Below are 23,249 nucleotides of genomic sequence, written 5' to 3' on the forward strand. Positions count from 1 at the left end.
GCAAAAGGAAAGGCCGTCTAGGGGCGGGCAGGAGGGGCCCAGGGCTGAGGGCTGGAGAAACAGACCAAGGGGCAGCGGCGGCGAGGGTGCAGCGACCTAACCAGCGGCTCAGGTATCCTCCACTCCTTTAAAGCTCCCGCCTCCTCCCTCCGCCTGGAGTGGGGGGTCCCGAGGCCGCAGCTGGGGTCCCATCTACTAACTGTTGACAAGGAAGGGGAAAGTAAGTGTCTACAAAAGGCCTAGTGGTAGGGCATGAAACAAGGCGTCGTGTGGAGCAAGTCTTTGGACAGGCCGGGAAAGGGGAAAAGGGGATCGCTGGGGCCATAGGCGAAGTCTTCGGAAGCGGCGGGGCTGCTGGGATCGGAGAGTGGCGAAGTGGCGGCGGCGCAGGGGGAGGCGGCGGCGCCCGAGCCCCAGGACTCGGCGTCGCTGGCGGGACTCGGGGGCCCTGGCAGGCAGGGGACGCACTGCGGCGGCAGGAGGCGTTCCCGGGCACCGCCTCCGGGTAGCCCCTGGTCAGCCAGGCGCAGTGTCTCCGCCAGGGCCCAGATGTAGTTGTAGGCGAAGCGCAGCGTCTCGATCTTGGTGAGCTTGGTGTCATCGGGGAAGGAGGGCAGCACGCTGCGCAGAGCGTCCAGCGCAGCGTTCAAGTTGTGCATGCGGTTGCGCTCGCGATCGTTGGCCTTGACGCGCCGGCTCCTGCGCAGCGAGTGCAGCAGCGCCTCGGAGCGCACGCGCGCCCGGCCCCGGCGCCGCCGCCGCTCCTGCTCGTCTTGCGCCCCTGGAGCATCGGGCGCCCCGGGTATCCCGGGCGGGCCTCTGCGGGGTGGCGCAGGTGGCCCCGAGGCAGAGCCAGGCGGCTGGAGCCTGGCACAGTCCTCCTCGTCGGTGAGGAAGCCGGACAGGTCGCTGCTGCTGCTGCCGCTGGTGCTGCTGCTGCTGCTGCTGGAGCAGTCGAGGTCGGAGAGGCAGGTCTCCAGAGAGGCGGGCATCGTTGCGCTGTGCAGGACCGACGCAGGCACGGACGGATAGGAGGGTGCTTAGAGGGCAGAAGCCCAGGCTAAAGGCAGAGCCGCCAGGGAGCACTTACGTTCCGAACGGCCCCGGGTTACTGTGTGCCTGCTGCGGGCGCGAGAGCCTGAAAGGGCTCAGGGGCGCACCGGGAACTTGGCCTCGCTTCCTCGCCTCGCCTGCAGGGGCCACGCGCCCAGCCGGTCTCCCGAGTGATCTTGCCGGCGATCAGATCAGCTCGTGTGAGCACCGAGTGTGGCACACGACCGGCCTCAGGACCCCTTAAGTACCCGGCGCAACAATGGGCCCCCCCTCCCTTGCCACCTCTGCCCCCGCGGCAGCCCCCTTGAATGGAACTGGGCGGCAGGTCAGCCCCGTGCGGCTCCTGGGTATTTGCATAATTTATGCTGGCGGGGGGGCCGCCCTCGCCCCTCCCCCCTCCCGGAGCGTGCCCGTAATTACCACCGGCCAATCGGCGGCGCCGCGGGGCCCCGGGAGTCGTCTCCGGGCTAAGCCTGCCCGGGCGTCTCCAAGCAGTGAAACCGAGGAGGGAGCGGCGGGTGATTAGCGGCCGAGGCACGCTCCTCCGGGGGCGGATCGGGCGCCCCTTGCTGGGGTGGGGATGGGAGGCGGGGCACCGGCAGGCGAGTGTGAGCTGCGCAGAGCTGCGGCAACCTCGAGCTGCCCAGGAGCCTGGGTTCGCATCCCTTCTCCAGCTACTAGGTGGACCCTTGACTTTGGGCAAGCTCTTTAACCTCTCTGAGCCTCAGTTTCCCCACGTTTAAAGCGGGACGAAAGTCTGCCCTGTTGAATATGATAGGAAATGATGTTCTTGGAGCACTTCCGCAGCGCTTTTGTAACGGAGCGCCGGATAAATGGTTTGGAAATGCAACGGTATCGGAGCCCGGGAAAACCCATATCCAAATAGACGGAAGAGGAGCCGTGCTGCGGGTCACAGAGCATAGGCGAGGATGGCCGTCTCTGCTCCGTCGGGGATGGTGAAGAAACTGCGGAATGAATTTGCTGACTTTCACCTGGGGGGATGGTGTGAGAAAATAAAGGGTCGGATAATTCCCCAGGTTGGGTTAGGTATTGACCGCCCTCTCCCCCTGAAGAGCTGCGGGACGACAAAATAACCGAAACACGCGAATCCCCGCCTCTCAAGGAGCCCCGAGACCCTGGCCTCGGAGAACCCTCAACTCGGTCGTTTCTCTGTGCCTCTTGGAGCGGCTTTTGCGGCCTCCGCGGCCCACCGAACTGCGTACAAGCGTGCGCACTGGAGAGAGCGGGACCACAGAGATAGGCAAAACGCTCAGGAGAGGACTTCTCCGCCTTAGTGATACAAACTCTACTATGCTGTAGGGTCGCTGTGAGCTGGAATCCACGGCAATGGGTTTGGCTTTGGGGTTTGGATGCTAGCAGAAGGTCAGGAGTCGTTTCTCTCTGGTCACCAACTCTCACTCTGGAGCAACAGAGGCCCAGACATCCCCCAATTTTGTCTTTAGAGGAAAATAGTCATTAAGGAACAGCTCCAGATCATGGAGGTGTTAAAAACAAAAAGAATACCTTTCAGCAAAGTTCCAGCACCCCCCCCCCATGGCATTTGGGTGGTGCCTTCAAGCCTGCTGCTTGGCCTTCTGTTCTGAGAGAACCCCAGCTGAGGCACCTGTCTCCTTCTGGAGGGGTGCTGTCCAAAAAGGGGAGGCAGTGCCCACCTTGGCTGACTAACCAGTATTTGCTTTCTGGCTCAATGGACTCTGCCTAGCCCCCCAGGGGCTTTGCACCCCACAAGTACCCCCAACGTGGATGAAGGTAGGATTGGTCATGTAAGGGTTTAGGTTTCTTAGAAGTCACAGAAAAAGGCCTCAACCAGGTTAGTCAAGAAAGGGATTCTGGGACATATAAAGGAACTCAAGGGCTGCTGGGACTTGTGTGAGCCAGCAGGAGTCCAGGAGTCCTTACTTTGCTTCTTGCCTGGTTCTCTCCCTGCTTCAGCTTCCACATGGCCCCAGTGCACTCCTACCAGCCTTCACTTGATGACATCTTTGGACCCTTTTCTAAATCCCTGGAGGAGAAATCTGTTAAGCCAGGGAACAGGGTCACTGGAGTAGACATTTGTCAGTTTCTTGGCCACCCAGCACCTGAACAACCTTCCTATTGAGAAATTGATGCATGAGTGCCCCTCATACCTCAATTCTTGGCAATTAAGGTGTGTCAGTGTGACTTAAGTGCTGCCAATCTGATGCCCCACTTGGAATTTAGGCTCTGAGCTGGTGACAGTTCAGAGTTCCCCTGTGTCATGGTGGTAATCCAGAAGACCAACGGCCAGTGGTGGGAGAGGTGGCCACGGGCCAGTGAGCGTCCTTATCAAACTCTTCCCAGGGCCTGTCTTCCGCTGTGGTTCTGATCCCACCCCCACCCCATCTGCTTTCTCAGCCTGTCTTTTCCTAGTAGGTCTTTCTTGCTTGAGTTGGCCAGGTTTGGTGTCTGTGAGCATAGAGACTAATGCCTCTTGCTGGATTTTTTTTTTTTTTTTAAGAAACCCATACACCATATTGAGTCTGGGCCAGGCATCGTGCTAGTCCCTGGGGTGACAGGGATGAAAACCTGGCTGATGGGAGTGATACATCTGTGTCTTATAAGCCAAGAATTCTGTCCTGGAAGAATCCTTGGAGATTATTCATCCATCCATTGTACCTCATACATGGGAAACTGAGACTGAAGATGGAGAGACCCTTTCTCCAGGTTACCCAAGGGATCACTAGGGGTCAAACTAGGGCCAGTCTCGGGAGTCCTTTCAGCCCTCATTCCATGTTCTTCCATCACAATCAATCAGCAAACACATACTGAGTGCCTACTGTCTGCTACTCTGTGCCCGAAGACCTCTAGGCTCAGTAGAGGGGAGACATGGCCATAGAAAGATGATCAGCCGCTGGCCCAAGGACGTGCTAGGGCCTGCTAAGGGAGCAGATCTGAAGAGTATTACTCTTTTCAGGGAAGAGGCAGTGGTCAGAGAAGTCTTCCTGGCAGGAGGATACTTGAGAAGGGTGGATGGAATGTGAATAGACAACTCAGAGAGGGATGGGAATGCCTGTGGAGGCAATGTGGGGGGCTATTTGGGATAAATCTTCTGGAGGCCCCGGGGGAAGAGACTAGCAGCAATTGTGGTGGGCTTTGACTGGCCACATGACCTTCCTCTTCCTGTCTGTTTTTCCTCCTCCTGCTGCTCTCTCTGAGCAGGACAGACATTCGCAGTTGTTCCTGTGGTTCATTGCACAAGGGGACCTGGCAGAGGGGACAAGTGGGGGCAAATGCCTAGCTCCTCTTCACCACCTGCCAAGCCATTTGCTTTCACTTGGGGTTGCATCTGTCCAGAGGGGGCACCCTTTTCAAATGTGTACCAAAGCACTTCATGAGCTAGCAGTGGCTCTGTGCTCTCTCCTGAGTTCGTCCCCCCCACCCCATGCCTGTGCCTTAGTGGCCCGACCAGGCAGGCACCTTAGCTTTGTCCTGCTTGGTCTTGGGCAGTGTACTGGCAGCTTCTTCCCGGATATTAGTGCCTGCCCTTTGTGCTTTTCATCAATGCATCTCAGGCTTGGGAGGCCCCTCCTACAAGTGATCCACTGAGGATGGAGGCCTGGGAGGATGAGAACAAGGGGGTAGCTTAGGCTCAGGCTTGATTCCAAAGAGGCTTGGAACCTTCTACTCAAGAGGAAAAGGCTGGGCCCATTCTAGGAGAATGTGTCCTATCCTATGTTTAGCTAAACCCTTAAGGCAGGTCAAGCACATTTATGTGACAGCTCAGAGGTGCTCCAAGTGATGCCAAGACTGGGCTCTTCCTGGGGTTTTGCCTGCCTGTCTGACAACTGGGGGAAGGTGGCTAGGGCAGGGTCTTTGAAACGCACTCAGGGGCCAGAAGGTGCACACCTGTTCCAGGCAGCCCTGGAGCTCTGACTCAAGACTATGGCAAATTGATCAGGGAGGTGATTTTAGTTCCTTACTGAGAGGATCTTTCTGACACCCAGCACACTGGTGAAGGAACCAGCTTTTTCCAGAGATGGGAGGGAGGAGCTCTTGGGCAATGAGCAACGGATTTGATGCTTCCAGGGTCCGTTTTGAGATTCTCGGTGTTTTTTTTTTTTTTTTTTAATAAAGGTGAAAATAGGGGGAAATGGTGGCAATTTATAAATGTTTACATGTACTAAATCAGCATGATCAGTGCATAAAAATACAAAGCAGTCTAACTGTGCTGCACACGAGAGTTCACGATTTTAGGATTTAAAATGAGCATGAAATCATAGTGCCTCTGCAGGCATGGAGGTGCATGAATGGATCCAGATTTGAATTTGTGGTTGAACATCTTCTTCCAGCCCTGTCAGTGTGTTTCAGTGGCCATGTGTATGACTTCATTTGGAGTCCACAACCTTTGAGACCTTTTGTGGACTCTGAGGCTGAGCCAAATGGCCGCCCTGCCAACCCCCTTTCACTTACCAGAAACACTTAAGCCTCAGGCTGAACAAATTATCTTTCAGGATGCTGTAGTGGGAAATAATAAGGCTAACAGGTTAGAGTCCTGTAATTACAAGTGCTGGAATGATAATGTGTTGGGTGGGGGGCACTGTCACATTTCATACTTTTGTCCCCCCAAATTCTATTAGCTGAGATTTATCATTCACTGTCCGCTCCAATTGGGTAGGATATTCATTTAAAGAGTGGTATGGTACCTACATGTAGATCTGAGTTTTGTGGGCTTATAAGGCATTTTTTTTTTTTTACAGTACACGTGAATTCTCAGATGCAATTCACTAGAGGTAAGTGGTGTTAGCGTCTTACTCAGGCACTGATCCATCTGGGGAACTGGGGATAGTGGAATGCGCAGTCCTGGGTTTGTAATGCTGACCAGGCTGTGTCCACAGCAGCAGCTTTGATGGAAGTTTTTCCCCAAAGTAAAGTTGTGGAGAGGGCCACGGCTTCTAAACAAGCCCACTCTACTTCGATCATCATTTTCTTTCTGGAGATACCTAGGGAGAGGGGTGGCGTCGGTTTCATGGGTGGTATTTTGGAAAGAAAAAGTTGTAATTTCTTTTTTTTTTTTTTGGCAAAAAGAAAGGAAAAGGTGCAGTTACTCAAGAGGAATGGATGAAGGATGAGGTTGGACACAGAGGCGCACAGTGTTCCTTTCAGGGCACTAAGTACACCCGCAGATATGCAATTGCGTTTCCATATAAGAGCAGGGCGGGGTTGGGGGAATGGAAAGAAGAAACAATTCCCTATTTTCTTTACTGATGACCCATGACAGTTGTGGAAAGGGGGGTAAAAGGGAGGGGGAAAACGAGGCAGGAGGGGGGAAACAGAGGGGTCTTTCAGTGACAGAGCAAGGAAAATGGCAAATTATCCATGGTTTCCAGAAATCCGTGGAGGCCCCCTTGGCCCCTGCCCTGCTAAATACAGTGCCGGCTGTATGCATTTCCCACCCCAAAGTTGTCTGCTTAAATATTCCGAGGTATTGTGTACTGATGGGTTTGGTTATATACAGTCTGCCTATGTGTGAGATGAATCTTGGGTTCCTTTGAAAGTCTTGGTGAAAAATACTTTGTCCTAGTGTTGTATAAGAAATGCCTTCCACAAGGACACTGGACAGTTCTACTGCCAAATAAATCCTTTGCACAAGAATTTTTCAAGTCTGATTGGGATTCTCAGACCTGTGCTGGTGTGGAAGGACAATCTGCATGCTTGGGCTGGCCTAGTCCTCTGCAGGCCCTAGCAGTGGATGGGTCTGAAATGTGTTTGCGGTTTGGGCCCGTCTTGGGTGAAACAATGTCCTTTTTGTGCCCAAAGCAGAGTGGGGGAGGCAAAGGGGGTATGCAGGCTTATGCAGGGAGAGCCAGGAGGTGCAGGCCCTGAACTGAAGAGGGGAGCAGGCAGAAGGTGCCCCCCTTCTTCTCCAGCAGTGAGGCCTGGAATCAGCTTTCACATCAGCTGCTAGAGGCTATGAATCAATGCAGAACCTCCTTCAAAACCTCTGAGTTTTGCCCTGGTGGAAGATTTCTTGAAGTTAAATCATCTCCTGGGCTCAGATTAAAAAAAGAAAGAAAGAAAAAAGTCTGGTCATCGCTGTACACAAGGTGTGTACAATCTACCTCCCCAAATCCGGGCTGCACTTGCCACCGGAAGTTGCTAAAACCAGTTAATTTTGCTGAGAAGTTTCCTTTTTGCCTGCTTCATGTTTTTGAATTCTTAAGAAACGGCTTCAATGCAGATCAAAAACATTTTCCCTTCAAATGCTTGTGGGTCAAGTGTGGGAAAATTGAGTGAAGGTGTTTTCTCATGTGCGTACTAAAGAAGTCACAGAAATTTACCCTAATAGAACTCAACTATTGGTTTATGGAAAGAATTCATAAGTAAGCCCAGAGAAGAGAAAAACAGCTGAGGTGTTTTCCTCTCGCTTTTCTTGTACCTTAACGCTTGGCTACATAAATTCACGTTGGGTTTGAACACAAACGCATTTGGTTTGTTGTAATTAAAATGTTTTAATGAGACAACCATAAAATCCACCATTAATTATTTCATTTCAAACACTTCTGCCGTCTTTTGAACCAGGTCTATTTAGAAATAGTTTAGAGAGTAGCCTGCAGTTTTATTCTTTCCTCTGCATTATACACAGGAGTGGAGAAGTCATTTATAAATAATTACACAATGTTTTGGGTCTTTGGGCTTGTATAATATATCAAAGCGATTAGTACACTTATTGTTCCATTGTAAATGCTTTTTTTCTCCTTTCAGTTTCACTTGCCTTGTCTTCTAGCTAAACCTTTTTCTGGAAATCTTTTGTCTTCTTCATTCTTTTTGCTTGTTACAGTCCAGGCGCATTCTTCTTATTCAAACACTCCCAGCAGGGGCAAAGAAAGCGACTTCAGCCGCATCTCGAGTTTTACCATAACTTTCTGGCATTTTCTTTTCTTCCAGTTTTCCCAGACTACCTAGGGGCAATGAAGAATTATAACATACATGAATTATTGGTACTCCCCTCGAGTTAAAGGGGGAGGAAAGTGCCTCATTTTCTATGCCCCCAAAGGACCGAACGCGCAGGCGGCCGCTAAACAATGTATTTATCACTTTGCATCTCTTTGGGACGCCGGCCGCGCCCCGCACGCCCCCACCCTGGCCGCCGCCGCCGCAGCGGCCGCCAGAGTTTTGCTTGGGCCCTAGAGAGCCGACATTTCTCTTTTTATGGAGCCACAAATAAAGACTCATTGGCTGGAAGAAGAGGGTCTTCCCCGAGCCTTGAGCAAACGACCCCCGCACCGCGGCGCTTCCCACGGCGGGGGCCTTGGAGAGGCGGGAGGGACCGCGCGGGGGGCGCGTGGGGGCGCGGCGGGCCCGCCGGGTGGGCGCCCCGACCTCCGCACCCGGGTCAAGGGAGGGAAGGAACTTTGTTGCAAGCTGGTTCCAGTTCACCGACAGGGCCCAGCCGCTGCTGGAGCCGCGTGAGGGGATTAAGGCCGCACGAGAGACGACTGCGCCGCGGCCTCCAGCCACGTGAGGAGAGAAAAATGGCTTCAAAGTCCCCAACAAACTAATCCGTGTTATCCGGCGGGACGCCTGGCCGGGTGCGGCCGCTCCAGAGCCCGGGCCTGCCTGCTCCGGGCTGGCCGCGGGAGGGGGCGCGCACCCAGCTCCCCGGGCGCCGGGCGCGCATTTCGAGCGAGAAGATGGCAACTCATTCTGCCCCCAATTCCATTTCTGGGACCCCTCCTTTCTCCTCCCCCCTCCCCGCGAGGCAAAGTCGGGGCACTCTTTGGTGACCATCGCGCCTGGGTAAAAGCAACGGGGCACGTTGTAACAGAAAATTTGAGGCGCCTCCGTGAGTTAGGATGGAGAATTAGGATGAAATCTGGGGAAAATAGGAAAATTTTGGTATTGGCATTAAAATAGCGCGTTTCGTTAAGAAAATAATAAAAGATAATTCGAAGAAAAGAATACGGGAGACAAAAACCCGCGGGAGAAGTGCAGATATTCGCCTCTGGGGCGTTTTCCGAAGCAGGAGGACTTTCCGTCACCTCGCCCCCGCCCCCGCGCGGCCCCCGCCCCGGGGCCCAGGGACACTTCGCAATCTGTCAGCCCGACCAGGTTTCCATATGAAGGCCGCGCCGGGCGCCTTGGGAGCGGTGAATGGCGCTCGCGGTCGGGCGGGCGCGCACGCCCCGCGGCCCTGCTGGATTTGGCCGTATTTGCATAGCAGGTGCTGATGCTTGTCCATTCTTACTTAAAGAAGTTTTAATATGGGATAAATTACCAGGAATTAGGAGCAGGCGTGGGCGGGAATAAAGGAATCGTGTCGCCCGTCTTCTTAGAGTCGCCTGGTGCGGAAGGAGAGGAGGGAGAAGGATAGAAATATGAAGTGAAAATCGACTTTAAAAGTAGTCTCCTTAAGAAGCTAGTATAGCCTTCTTTGCCCTCTTTATCCACACCCCTCCAAAAAAAAAAAAAAAAGAGCAATGAAAAAACAGGGAGGATCTTTAATCAATTTGATTTTAGAATCGGTTTTGCAGCGAGTGTAGCAATAATTCCGGGGGTAGTAATGAGATTAGCGCGCGAAGATCTTTGAGTCAGAAAGTCTGGCCGAGTTTAAAATGTTAATCCTGGTCCTAATCCGCCCTCTTGGCGGTGTGGAAGCGCGCACCAAGAGAGAGTGTGTTTTCTTCCCGTACTCTTAAAGAAACATCAGGCGAAGCCCAAATCAGCCCATTCTTGTGATGAGAACGAATACCTTCTCGCAGGCGCTCTCCGAGGGTGCTTGGGCTCTGACCACTGGGCTCCAGGGGCTCCCCTGGGAGGGGGCGGCATTGGGCTTCCTCCCTTCCAGAGGAACCGTGTGGCTTCTTGGGGGTGGCTCCGACCTCCGGGTTCATTCTTTCTCTTTGGAATCTTGCAAAGATTTGGACGGAGCAAAGTGGAATTTCAAAAAGATGGGATTTGCAGAGATAGGGGTTGGGGGCAGTTTTCCCTTAACCCCCTTTAAACCTGACCCAAAGGTGTCCTCCTCAAGGGGAGAAGGTGGTTTTCAGAAGAAAAAGGGGGGTTAGTTCCACTGTCTCCCCCTAGTCAGGGTCTTGGGGGCTGGGGAGGGCGCATGGCCGCCTTAGACTCCAGCCTGCCAGGTTATGGGTCTGCTTTGCTGCTTCAGGGAGAAATGCTTGGGGTCTGGGGCCTCCAGAGGAGTCTCTAAATACTTGGGGACCTCAGAGGCTTAGGGAGGGTAATGAGCGCCCAGGGGCAATTTCTAAATTTGCGACCCTCCCCCACCGGCCTAGTAGACCTGGGGTGGGGGGGTTGGGGACGGGTTGATTTGCCGCGGGCCTCCTTTGGCTTCCTCTTGAACTTGGGCACAGGGGCATATCACCCCCTCCCTATGCCTCCGGGGGACCTGGGATGGGGCAAGGTAAGAAAAGGCAAACAGGCCCCTCTGTCACCAGAGCCAGGGCTCTCCACACAAGATGCTGTCAGACGTAAGGGGACAACAAGCTGCCTAAGGGGATAAATGCCAAGGCTCTCCTCCTCTCTGCCCATGGGCATGAGGAGCCTTTCTCCTTTCCCCCGGGGCGCCTTCCTGTCTGTACTCATTTCCAGTTTGACCCCACTTTGAGGCTGGATCGCACCCGAGATCGTGCAGGCAGACCTCTGGCTTGTCCCAAGCACTTCCCAACAGCCCACTTTTCCTGGAAGGCAGGGTGAGATGCCCAAAGGGACCATATGGTTTGGAACTCGAGCCTCGGAGCTCACAGACAATGGGGAAGCGAGAGGCCGAGGTCAGTGGTGGAGCTCATGCGGCTGCAAACCTCCCTTTCAGTCTAATGAAGCTGTTGTCTGGGGGTAATGATGCAAATGCCTGGGCCCTTTCTCGCTGATAGTCTAGAACGTGATTTGTCATACAATCTGAATCTTTGGGAGGACTTTAGACAGAACCTCCCCCAAAGATGGAGATGAGCCATATGTGCACTTTGCATCTGAAGTGGGGGTGGGGGGCGGAGGGAGGGGGCGCTGCCCAGCCGCTTCCCAAGGGACAGAGTTCTGGCCGGCCTGACAGCCGGGAAGACACAGTCCCTGATGAGTCAAGGGCTGCCTGACCCCGGGGGCTCATGAGTGGGTACAGCCGCTTCACTATCTAATCACACGTTAGTAGTGTGTGGGGGAAAAAATGTGGAGGATCTGAATCTGCCCAGTGGTGTGGTCATTGCGCCCCCTCCTTCCTTTTACCTATGTTTAGATGAGAATAGAGAAGTGGCTGGTCTGGTGAAATGCTCATTTGATTAAAAAAAAAAAAGTTTAGATTTCACTGCTCTGAGTGTCCCAGCAGATGCTAGTTGGAGCCCAAATGGACAATTCAGAGAGTATTTCTGGAGCAGGGAAACTCTGGTTGCGTAGTAGGTAAGTGCTAGGGCTGCTAACCAAGAGGTCAGCAGTTGGAATCTGCCAGGCACTCCTTGGAAACTCTGTGGGGCAGTTCTACTCTGTCCTATAGGGTCGCTATGAGTCGGAATCGACTCGACGGCAGTGGATTTGGTTTAGTGGGTTTTCTGGAGCAGAAATAGTAAAGGAGAAGCAGGGACCAGATGTCCTGAACCTGGGGCCGGTGGAAGAGGTGAGAGGGAAGACACCAAAGTGAGGAAGACAGCTCTCACCGGGTGTGTGATGATGGGGATGCTGCTTACAGGAAGAGAGGCTTCTCCCCAGTGATGCCCTCGGGTGTAATTGTCATCTCTGCATCACAGCTCCAGGGGGCCACTGCTGGTTCCGTCCAAAGTCTAAAGGCAGAAATTCATTATTATAAATTAATTATCAATATTTTATTAATTATCAGGCCACTATTGTCTTGGTCATCTAGTGCTGCTATAACAGAAATACCACAAGTGGATGGCTTTAACAAAGAAAAATTTATTCTCTCACAGTCTAGTAGGTTACAAGTCCAAATTCAGGGTGTCATCTCCAGGGGACAGCTTTCTGTCTCTCTCATTTCTGGAGGAAGATTTCTTGTCATCAATCTTCCCCTGGTCGAGGAGCTTCTCAGGTGTAGGAACCCCGGGTCCAAAGGACACGTTTTGCTCCTGGTGCTGCTTTCTTGGTGGTATGAGGTCCCTCTTTCTCTCTGCTCGCTTCTGTCTTTTATATCTCAAAAGAGATTGGCTTAATACACTATCTAATCTTGTAGACCTCATCAGTATAACTGCCACTAATCCATGTTACTACATCATAGTGATAGGATTTACAACACACAGGGAAATCACAACAGAAGATAAAATCGTAGGCAATCATACAATCATACAAGGGAATCATGACCTAGCCAAGGTGACAGATATTCTGGGGGACACAATTCAATCCATGACAACTATGTAAAGAATTGAGCCAATTACCCCTTTTTGCTGGATGGAATTAAGAAGCATCAGTAGCCCAACATGATCCTAATAATAACAGTAATGACTATTAAGGGTGGAGAGAAGATGTCTGTGGCCCAGAGTCTGCCCTGGATGGGGGAACAGAGGAGGCAGAGATGACATAGTCATATTTGCCTGCAGATGAGGCCTTTCTTTTCTGCCCCACGCTCTTCGGTACCCTCAGTGCCTGACTCAGTGCCTGGCTGAGCAAAGCTGATGCTCAAATCATGTTTATGGAGAGAATGAATTTATTTCTGGGCGCTGGCTCCATGTATGCATGTATGGCCTGCATACAGGTTCACTAGCATGTACACACGTCTGCATGCACACAGCCCTTCCTCACCTTCAGGGAGACAGGAGCAGGGAGTTGGCCTGCACCACTTCTCTGGGATTTTACTCCATTCCCTGTAACCTAAGAATTGATCCACAAGTTGACACTGCAGCCCCAGGCACTGCTGGTTGGCAGAGGGCTTGGTGAGTGTATATCTTTGTTCCCTGTTTTGTGGTGGTGTAACATTAGGAGATAAAGCGGGTAGGGTGGGAAATAGAGGCATCCTAATCCAAGGAGGAGAGGTCCCTAATTACCCCTGCTGGCTGTGGGGGTCAGGCAAGGGCAGATTGAAACCCCAGTCACGCCTTCACCCCTGATCACTCCCACGGCCACAGATAAGTGGTTGTCAGGCCTTGCCAAAGCCCTGGCCACATGATACTCTTTCTGGTTCCTCAGACACTCCTAGCCACCTCTCTTGGCACTGAGGGTGAGAGGAGTGGGGTTACCGTGGTGACCACACCAGCTTTCAAAGCCCAAGCCACAAGCTGCTCACCGCAGCACCTGTTACTATGGAGAGGTGTGTGTCCAGGAGTGGGAGCTTGGAGGTGGGACTCCTAGAGCGGGCGGGTGTGTGAGCTGGGAACCCAGGGGGACTGGGCTTCTGCTAATTTGAGGGCTATGTAGAAAACTTTTTTTAAACGGGGATTTTTCTAAAACATTCTAGTCTTCTTTCTTGCTTTAATCAGTATATTCCATGCACGCTTTTGCTGGGCATGGATAGTGCTCAGGATTAGCACAATATCTGTCTCTCTTTACTTCTGGACTCCATTTGACATCTCATCATCTTTCATATTGACGTAACTACTATGTATTTGTGAACAACTTTTGTGTGTGTGTGGGAGACTGAACTAAGCCCCCCAATATGCATTTTTATCTGCCTTTTAAACAAGAGGACTGAGGCTCAGAGAGGTTAAGAGGTATTCCCAAGGTCGTGGGGCCAGCAGGCAGTAGAGTCAGGCTTGAGCCCAGATTTACCTGGCTTCAGTGCCCATGATCTTGACCACTCCTCATTCTCCTATCCCTTCCCTCTTTTATGGGAACACTCAGTCTGTGGCCAACTCGAGCTAGTGCTGAGGATATGGGAATGGAAACCACAGCCCTGATCTGGGGGCGGGGGGACGCCTGATTGTACAGAACGGTGACCACAGCCCAGTGGACAGCGAGGCGGTGGGGGGAGGGCAGCTCTCCCAGCTGTGGAGGTGGAAGAGGCTGGGAGAAGGTCTCTGTGTGTCTGCTGGTTGGTGGCTCCTGGGGGGAAGGGCACTGGTTGTGGACACACAGGGAACAGTGCTGGGTTTGAAGCTGGTCTCTGTTCTTGTTTTCTTGTTGAGAGGTCTGGGTTCCCTCTGCTACCTTGGGAAAATCCTTTTGCTCTCTGGGCCTCTGCTTCATCATCTCAAAAAGAGTGGGGAGGTGTGAGAAGGGGACAAGGTGTCCAAGGAGCTTGGAGACCAGTTAATATCTCCAGGCTCACTGGTGTAGCGCTGCCCTCACCTGAGGTTTTGGGGAGTCTCCTGGATGTGTGACATCAAACTTTCTTCTCTGCCCTCTGGTCTTCCTATCTGCACAGTGAGCAGAGCTTGTGAAGGGCCCAGAGAGCTGAGCTGTGCCACATAGCTGAAGCCAGCAGCCTCCCTGAGTAGCAGAGGGGACTTTCTCTGGTCTCGATTGGGGTGGTGTTCCTGATCCTAGAGTATGTGGGCTGTCCTGGGCCTTTTGTCCCCAAGTGCCCATAGAACTTAGCATGACCTTGGCACCAAGAGACACTAGATTACCTATGTTCATTGGTTCAGTAGTCAGTTAATAGCTTGTTCATTCACTCATTCATCATTCACTCGTTCATCGCCTTAGCATCGATGCAATTTTCCTGGGTAAAAGATCACTTGACATTTTGCTTAAAACCCTTCAAAGCTTTCCCATTGCAATCAGGATAAAATACTCCTGCCTTTTTACTTTAACTGTCATTATCAAGGATCTGCATCATTGTCTGACCCCTGCCGGGCTGGGTGAGTGTCTCACCTCATCGCCAGTTCTTCTCCCCTTTGCCCTCCGTGTTCCAGCAATGCTGGTCTCCATTTTGTGCCTTGGTCACTACTCAGGGGCTTTGCACTTGCTCTTCTCTCTGCCTGGAGGGCTCTTCCTGAGACTGACTCCTTCTCACCTTCCAGGTCTCATCTCAGAGGCTAACTCCTGATGATCCTGAGGGAAGCCACCCTCCCCATCCCACCAGCTGCTGTTTGTTCCATCACCCTTAACAGAAGCTCAGTGACCCCTAAGCAACCCTCTTTCCCCTGGAATTGCATTTTGAACCTAAGTCTGATTCAAGGGCCCAACTTCATAATGACTAGGCTAGTCTTTCTCCCAACATACAGGAAAACAATACAAACTGAACCACACACTGGCTACATGGAAAAGGACAGAGAAAGGAGAGACCAGAGAAAATGATAATCATGGCCTTGGGCTGTTGGGAGGACCTTGAGTGAAGTGCTTAGCACGGCACTCCACCAAAAAAACCCACTGCCGTCGAGTCGATTCCGACTCATAGACGCCCTACAGGACAGAGTAGAACTGCCCCACAGAGTTTCCAAGGAGCGCCTGGTGCATTCGAACTGCAGACCTTTTGGTTAGCAGCTGTCACACTTAACCACTATGCCACCAGGGTTTCCACGGCATTAGCTGTTATAAAATATTAAATTTAGAATTGCTTTAAATACATAAGCTCAAATGATACTGTTATGAAGACATAGAGAGGCATGTGGACAAGCACATGAAAAGTCACCCTTAAATCTTCACCCCATGGTCACAAATGTACTATTCTTTCTTGAGCAGGGTTTCTGAAAGCCATCTAAAGATAGAAAACAGTGCCACCTGTTGGTTAAAAAGGATTGTGGCTGTAGAATAACCGAGTAGAGACGGGTCATCCATGCTGTGGTTATTAGTCATCTACTCGGTGTATAGGCCTATGCTGGGCACGGGGTGGAAGGTGTTGGACAGGGGCAGATTACCTAATAAGCAAGGTAAGCACGTGTTGATGGCATCGACAAAATAGGAGCACCAGTTGTTCAAAGCAAAGACCTATAGATACCAAGCAGACAGGACACAAGGAAAAGTGCCACAGTGGAAGGGAACTGGCAGGGCACTAAATGAAATTTATACCAGCTGCAGTGAGTGAGAATGTGCCAGCTGGAAATAAAGTTCACGTGGGGTCATGATGGCGTCCACTCACGGGGTTGTTTAAGCTATGAGGCCCCTACCACTTCAACACCTTCACTGACATCTGTCTCTACAGTCCCCTCCTGTGTAGTTGAAACTCCTTATCTCGGTGGGTCTTTTGGGAGTATACTATTTCTTTCAAATAAATAAGAATCTAGCTCTTTCTACATTCGCCCGCTAAAAATTTTATAATCCAGTTCATCTCATTCCGCTAAAATGGCATACGCCACTTTTGCATTGAATTGCTGATGTTATAGTCTCCTTTAAAAAGAATATCATGGCAACACTCAATACCTGGAAGGTCAGCTCAATTGGACGGGACCAAAAGCAAAGAAGTTTCTGGGATAAAATGAATGCTTCAAAGGTCAGCGGAGCAAGGGCGGGGGTTTGGGGACTATGGTTTAAGGGGACTTCTAAGTCAATTGGCAAAATAATTCTATTATGAAAACATTCTGCATCCCACTTTGAAATGTGGCATCTGGGGTCTTAAATGCTAACAAGTGGCCATCTAAGATGCATCAATTGGTCTCAACCCACCTGGAGCAAAGGAGAATGAAGAACACCAAGGTCACACGATAACTATGAGCCCAAGAGACAGAAAGGGCCACATGAACCAGAGACCTACATCATCCTGAGACCAGAAGAACTAGTTGGTGCCCGGCCACAATCGATGACTGCCCTGACAGCGAGCACAGTAGAGAACCCCTGAGGGAGCAGGAGATCAGTGGGATGCAGACCCCAAATTCTCATAAAAAGACCATACTTAATGGTCTGACTGAGACTAGAGGAATCCTGGCGGGCATGGTCCCCAGACCTTCTGTTGGCCCAGGACAGGAACCATTCCCAAAGACAACTCATCAGACATGAAAGGGACTGGTCAGCGGGTGGGAGAGAGATGCTGAAGAAGAGTGAGCTAATTATATCAGGTGGACACTTGAGAGTGTGTTGGCAACTCTTGTCTGGAGGGGGGATGGGAGGATAGAGAGAGAGGGAAGCTGGCAAAATTGTCACGAAAGGAGAGACTGGAGGGGCTGACTCATTGGGGGAGAGCAAGTGGGAGTACGGAGTAAGATGTATATAAACTTATATGTGACAGTCTGACTTGATTTGTAAACGTTCACTTGAAGCTCAATAAAAGTTAATAATAATAAAAAAAAACCCTATGGAACACAGTTCTACTCTGACACACATGCAGTCACCATGAGTCAGAGTCAACTTGACAGCAACTGTTAACTAATGAGGTTGCTGAGAGGATTAAATGTGGATTAAATACGAGTAAAACACTAGAACAGTACCGGGCATGGAAAAAGAGTGGCTGAGTGAATGATTAAACATCAATTTCAAAGTAAAAAAAAAAAAAAAAGAATATCATGGATAGCTAAGACACACACACACACACACACACACAGATGTGTATATATATAACTCACATATCCTGTTCGAATGCATGCATAAGCAGAGGAGGGGGCACCACAGGTTATCAGCTTTTAGGGCCCTCACATGCCTTAATCCTGCCCTGGTATTGGGCTGAAGCAGGGAGCAGGGCAGATAAGTCAAGGCAAGAGAATTCGGAGTCACAACTCTGCCCTTCTCTTCAGTTACTTCTCATGGGCTCCAGAAGATCTTAGAAATAAACCAAGGTGGGGTGGGTGGAAGAACTGAGGGGTCTAGATAGGCCTGAGAAGCTCAAAGCCTAAGCAAGCAAGGACCTGGAAAAGCAAAATGGTATTTTTGCATAACTATGAAATGGTGTATGTACAAGCTGTTCACTGCAGTATCATTTGTAACATAAAAGGTAGAAATGACCCATGTATCCATCAATACAGGAGTGTTAAAGTATGTTACATCCTTATAAGGGAATGCCATGTAGCTATAAAAGAATGAGCAAGCACTTTAAATATTGACATAAAAAGTCTCCAAGATACTTCCTCGGCTCTTCCAGAACTAAGAAACCCTCAGGGGCCACGTGCAGCCCAGAAATCTACCATCCAAGACCTGGAAGAGGCCTTTTATGGGGTGATTGCCTGCTGAATTGGAAACGCTGTAAACCTTGTATGTGTAAGATAACTTGGTCCTCAAAAGGATTGCTGTTAAAGCACATTCATTCGTATTTCCTGGTTCCTTAATGTTAAGATTCACAATAAAGTTGCATTCATCAGCTTTTCGTACTTAACTATCATTAGTGATGAGTCCAGGTACCATTCATTTAGTTGGTCATCAAATATTTACCAAGCACCTTCTAGGGGTTGGGTGCTGGGCTGAGTCCTAGAAGCGTCCCAGAGGTGCCTCAGCCCCAGGCTCTGCCCTTGGGGGCCACAGTGTGGTGAGGAGACGGCCAAGTGAGCAGGGCCCAGTGGAGAAGAGCAGCAGACCAGGGGGCACACCAAGGGTGTCACTAGGCTGCCTGGAAGAACCAGGAAGGCTTCAGAGAGGAAGCAGCGCTGACGTGGAGATTCAGAGTGTGGTGGTAAGTGAATACTACCTCCGCCAACACAGGGCTAAGAGGGCTCTTTCTGTTTATTACTGCTCAGAGCAAGCATGTTTTATTGTCCTAATGTTCTATGTTTATTTGAAAAGGAAAGGCATGCCTCTGTTTCTTTCTGCTAACGTTATTTTAAGAAAGCATTTGATCTACACCTTTGTTCACAAAGAAGTGGTTGCTGCTTCCAGTTTTATAGATGGGGAGGTCACAGTGCAGTGGTTGCCCAGTAAAGCCCCCAGTCTTCCTAATCACACTCTCCCTTGCCCTGTCCCAAGCCTTGTTGTGTGTCACCATGAGTGGCTGTTAGAACTTGTTCATCTATATTTTCTGACTCTTTGGTACTGGGATTCATAATAAAGTTGCTGGCGTGCAGAGAGTAGGGTCGGGCCAGGGCCTCTGTTCCTGCGAGACTCAGCTCCTTGGAAGCCCATGACATAAGGTGCAATGTGAGGAGCCTACTGACCCATTACACACCCCCTCCAAGGTCTTATAACCAGGCTGTGTTCCTTTTGTGACCTCAGTTTACCCATTTGTGAAATAAGAGGGCTGCGTGAGGTGACCTTGGGCATGGCTACTTTCTCTCTTTCTGTCACAGTAAGGATAATTTTTTTCTGAGCCTCAACTGGAGACAATGTGGCTCAGTGGAAAGAATATTAGTGAGGGAGGTAGAGACAGAGCTGGGTCTAGGCTGGGACTTTCTGGGCCTCATCTCTTCATCTGGGAAGCATTCCTGGTTCCACGGTGGCAGGTGTGGAGGCTGGGTCCTTTAGCCCAGTCCCTCCAATCCAGCCTCCCTCTCCTTGGCCCCCAGCGTGGGCTTCCTAAAACATCCCTCAGCTATGGCATGCTTCTGCTTAGACCCTTCAGAGGCTCCCCGTGGTCTTCAGGCTCTTTGCAGTCTGGGTCTGCAGAGAGCCCAAGGTCATACTCCTCCAACTTCCCGCTTATCTTTCCCTTTCTACCACACCCCACCTTGTCCCTTGTTCCCCTAGTCACTCAGAACTATGACTTCTCCCTGAATATACCCTGTGCCTTTCTTCCCTCAGGCCTTCACACATGTGGGTGCCTCTGTCTGGGATACTCTTTTCCCACTCTGCCCAGTGAACTCCTACTCACTCTTCAAGGCCCTTCACAAATGTTCCCTCATCTGGGACTTTGCCTGGATATCACCATAGAAACTTACAAAAATAGACATCTCAAAATTCATATGTTGCTACATAGTAATTGGTGTCCATAATTTACACATAGTAATTGGTATTCATTTGTTGAATGAACAGGTGTTTAGACCAGATATAATCAAAGGAGTGGGTGTACTCAACTCTGTTGCTTTTTAAAGAGCCTCCTTAGCACTCCTTGGGGATAAAGGGCACTGAGGAAGCACCGGCTCACGGTGGTGGAATGGAGAGGCCAAAGTTATCAGCTGTGGAATCAGAGATTGCTTGGTTGGAACCTGGGACTGCCACTCACTGACTTGGGCATGTGGGGATAATACAGCCACCTCCTACAGTGGTTGTGGGGATGAATTGAGACTACGGATGTATGTGGAGTGTTCTGTGCATGCCTATTGCTTACTAAGTGCTCAGTAAAGGGGAGCCATGTGGCCACTTGCACACAAATGTGGGGCAGGAGGGCCATTTGGCTCTGACTCACATTGAGGGAGGGGATCCAATTTAAATTTTAACATTATCTCTGGTGAGTTTATAAATGAAAATGACAGGCTGAAGAGAAGACAGGCTCATCATGCAACCATGAATTCGCGTCTGTTTCTAGACCACACAATATTACACTATGAATTAATATTCTTAAAAAGTCTGTCAAAATCTCAGAAGTACTGTGACAAAATTTCATCAAATGTTTTTGCAGGGGTTAAGAACATTAATTAATTAAATGGAGGCCAAAGATATTACAGCACTTTGTTTTGGCATTTTGTCATGTCGAGGGGTTCAGTGCATGGAGGTGGGTCTCTGATGGGCTCCCTCTCTGCCAGCGGTCTCTGTGCAGGTAGGGCTTTTAGGAGTTGACCCACAGCCGTGGTCCGGGGTTTGACCTAGACTAACCTTCACACAGGCGACTCTTCCTCTCCAGACACAGAATTGAAAGGGAGTGAGGAAGAGGAAGCGAAGATGTCGAGGTGATCTCGTGGGTGAATTCTTTATTTGGTCGTCTGAAACCTGCCTCACTTCTTTTTCACCTCCAGGGAGCTGTTGGCGCAGCCACAAGGTGGAGCTCGGTGCTCCTCCGCCCAAAGGCGTGTATTCACTCCGGGAAGTCTTTTCCAGACAGGGAAGGAGGCTGGGAGATGGCGGCAAAGGACTTGGAAAGAAAAGTGCCCAGAGGACAGTCTCCTGATGGGGGCTTGCAGACTCTCTGCCTTGAAGGAAATCCCTTCTCCTGGACACTCAAACTAGCCCCTTCCCACCCTGCCAAGTCAGAGCCGTTTTCTCTTTTCAAGGGTCCCAAAGCCCACCTGGGGCAAAGTCCAGCTCGCCAGCCTGCATTTTCTCCTGGTGCGGGTTCCACCTGGCATCATGGTGGCCTGTGTATTTTCCACAATGGGTTGCTGCATTGCATAAATTCCAGCAGGCACCTTTCTTCAGCAAATGGTGCCCTTTGGAATCATACAACGTGGTAGCCAGTTACTGTGCCACAAAATAGGGAGTGCCGCACTTAGTAGGGACCCTACATGTATAAGAGAGAAAAGCATTGTTATTAACAGAATTAAAAAAAACAAAAAGAAAAGCTTACGTTAAAAAAAAAAAAAGGTAATACGTACACATGAATAAAAGCCAAACAATATGAAAGGGCATAGAACAAAAACAAAGTCTCTCTGTTAGCCCCAGTAATCCAGTTACCTTCCCTGGGGGTAACCATTGTTAACAGTTACTTGTAAGCTCTTCCAGAAATATATATACTTGATGTGCATGGAGTGTGTGGGTTTTTGTTGTTGTTGTTGACAGCTGGCAGCATATTGTTTTGGATACGGTGCCTTCGGACCCACTCTCTACCCTTCATTCCTCTGCATGCTGGCCCGGAGGCTTATCTGTGTGGGTGGGCTTCACTGGAGGGCTCTCCCACCCTCTGCTTTTAGGTAGGTTCATTCAATGGCAGACACTGGTGGAGATGGTGTGGTGGGAAGGGGGTGAGGTTAGGGTATTTATTCCCTCGCCTCCTGCCAGGCTGGGTCACCTCTCTCAAAGGCTCCTGGGAGATGGCCCTCTCCTCCAGCTCCTCTGGATTTGGCAACATCAGGACTCAGGTGGTAACAGCGTCCCACTATTACTAACTCCACGGGACTGTACTATCTTGTTTGATTTCCTTTAACCTTGTCTACATCTTTATAAATACTCCCAGGAATGTGCTAGGGAATGTTTAATAACTGGCTCTCCGGCAAACACAAACAAGAAAACCAACCAACCAACCAGCCAGGCAGCCAGCCAGGTAGCCAGGCATCCATCTAGCCAGCCAGCCAGCCAGCCAGCCGGCCAGCCAACCAACCAACCAACCAACCAAACAACAAACAAATGAAATAAAACAACAACACCACCACCAACGAAAACACCAAAACCCAAACAAACCAAAAAAAGCCCTGGTTTATATACAGCGTTTTCTAATTGCTGTGGTGGAAATTCTCTATTCTCTCACCACAGCTGATTTCAAGCTATCAATTTAATAACTGGCTCACAAAATTGCTGAAAGTGTAGCAACAGCCCTCACAGGCTGGTAGAGCTAGCCCCAGCTCGCCATTGACTTACTTTCCTTTTATTAAAAAAAAAAAAGTTTTTTTTTTTTTTTTTAATTAAACTGTCTGTAATTGCTCCGTCTGAGTGTGCCATTCATGTTTCTTGCAGGGATCCTGACTAAGGCTCAGACTAGACACACACTTCTGCACCTTCTCAGTATGCCCTGAGGACCCTTCCATGTTGCTACAAGCAGATCTACATCATTTGTTAGCGGCCGAATAGTTTTCTGCTTATAAATTTACCATAATTTAACCACTTCCCTATGAATGGGCATTTTAAGTATTGCTAATAATTCGCTATTACAATTTGATAATGAATATCCTTATTTGTATGTCATGTTTCAGCTGTGCATGTGTAATCATACGATACATCCTGGAAAGTAGAATTTCTGGGTCAAAGACGTGCATTGAAAATTTTGGTAAGTGTTGCCAAATTCTCCTCTATAGAGATTGTACCAATTTATTACCAACTGTGTGAGAAAACACTGCTGCCTATACATTCCCCAACACATTGTAAATATTACTGTTTAAGACAAACATCAGGATTGAAGGAAGACTCATTAACAATCTGCGATACGCAGATGACAAAATCTTGCTTGCTGAAAGTGAAGAGGACTTGAAGCCCTTATTGATGAAGATCAAAGACCACAGCCTTCAGTATGGATTATACCCTCAACACAAAGAAAACAAAAATCCTCACAACTGGACCTATAAGCAATATCATGATAAACGGAGAAAAGACTGAAGTTGTCAAGGACTTCATTTTACTTGGATCCACAATCAACGCCCATGGAAACAACAGTCAACGAATCAAATGACTTATTGCATTGGGCAAATCTGCTGTGAAAGACCTCTTTAAAGTGTTAAAAAGAGAAGATGCCACTATGAGGACTAAGGTGAACTTGACCCAAGCCATACTGTTTTCAGTAGCCTCATATGCATTCAAAAGCTGGACAACGAATAAGGAAGACCAAAGAAAAATGGACACCTTTGAATTGTGGTGTTGGCAAAGAATATTGAATATACCTTAGACTGACAAAA

The 23,249-nt window shown here is 50.0% G+C and overlaps 1 protein-coding gene across 1 annotated transcript; it reads right to left on the reverse strand.

Annotated features, from left to right (window-relative positions):
- Positions 1-239: 239 nt before the first annotated feature.
- Positions 240-992, reverse strand: NEUROG1 (neurogenin 1). Its single transcript, XM_003404505.1, has one exon. The coding sequence runs from the start codon at positions 990-992 to the stop codon at positions 240-242; it is 753 nt and encodes a 250-aa protein (XP_003404553.1).
- Between the last annotated feature and the right edge of the window lie 22,257 nt (positions 993-23,249).

The sequence above is a fragment of the Loxodonta africana genome, chromosome 2 (assembly GCF_030014295.1).
Source record: "Loxodonta africana isolate mLoxAfr1 chromosome 2, mLoxAfr1.hap2, whole genome shotgun sequence".
Taxonomy (NCBI): Eukaryota; Metazoa; Chordata; class Mammalia; order Proboscidea; family Elephantidae; genus Loxodonta; species Loxodonta africana.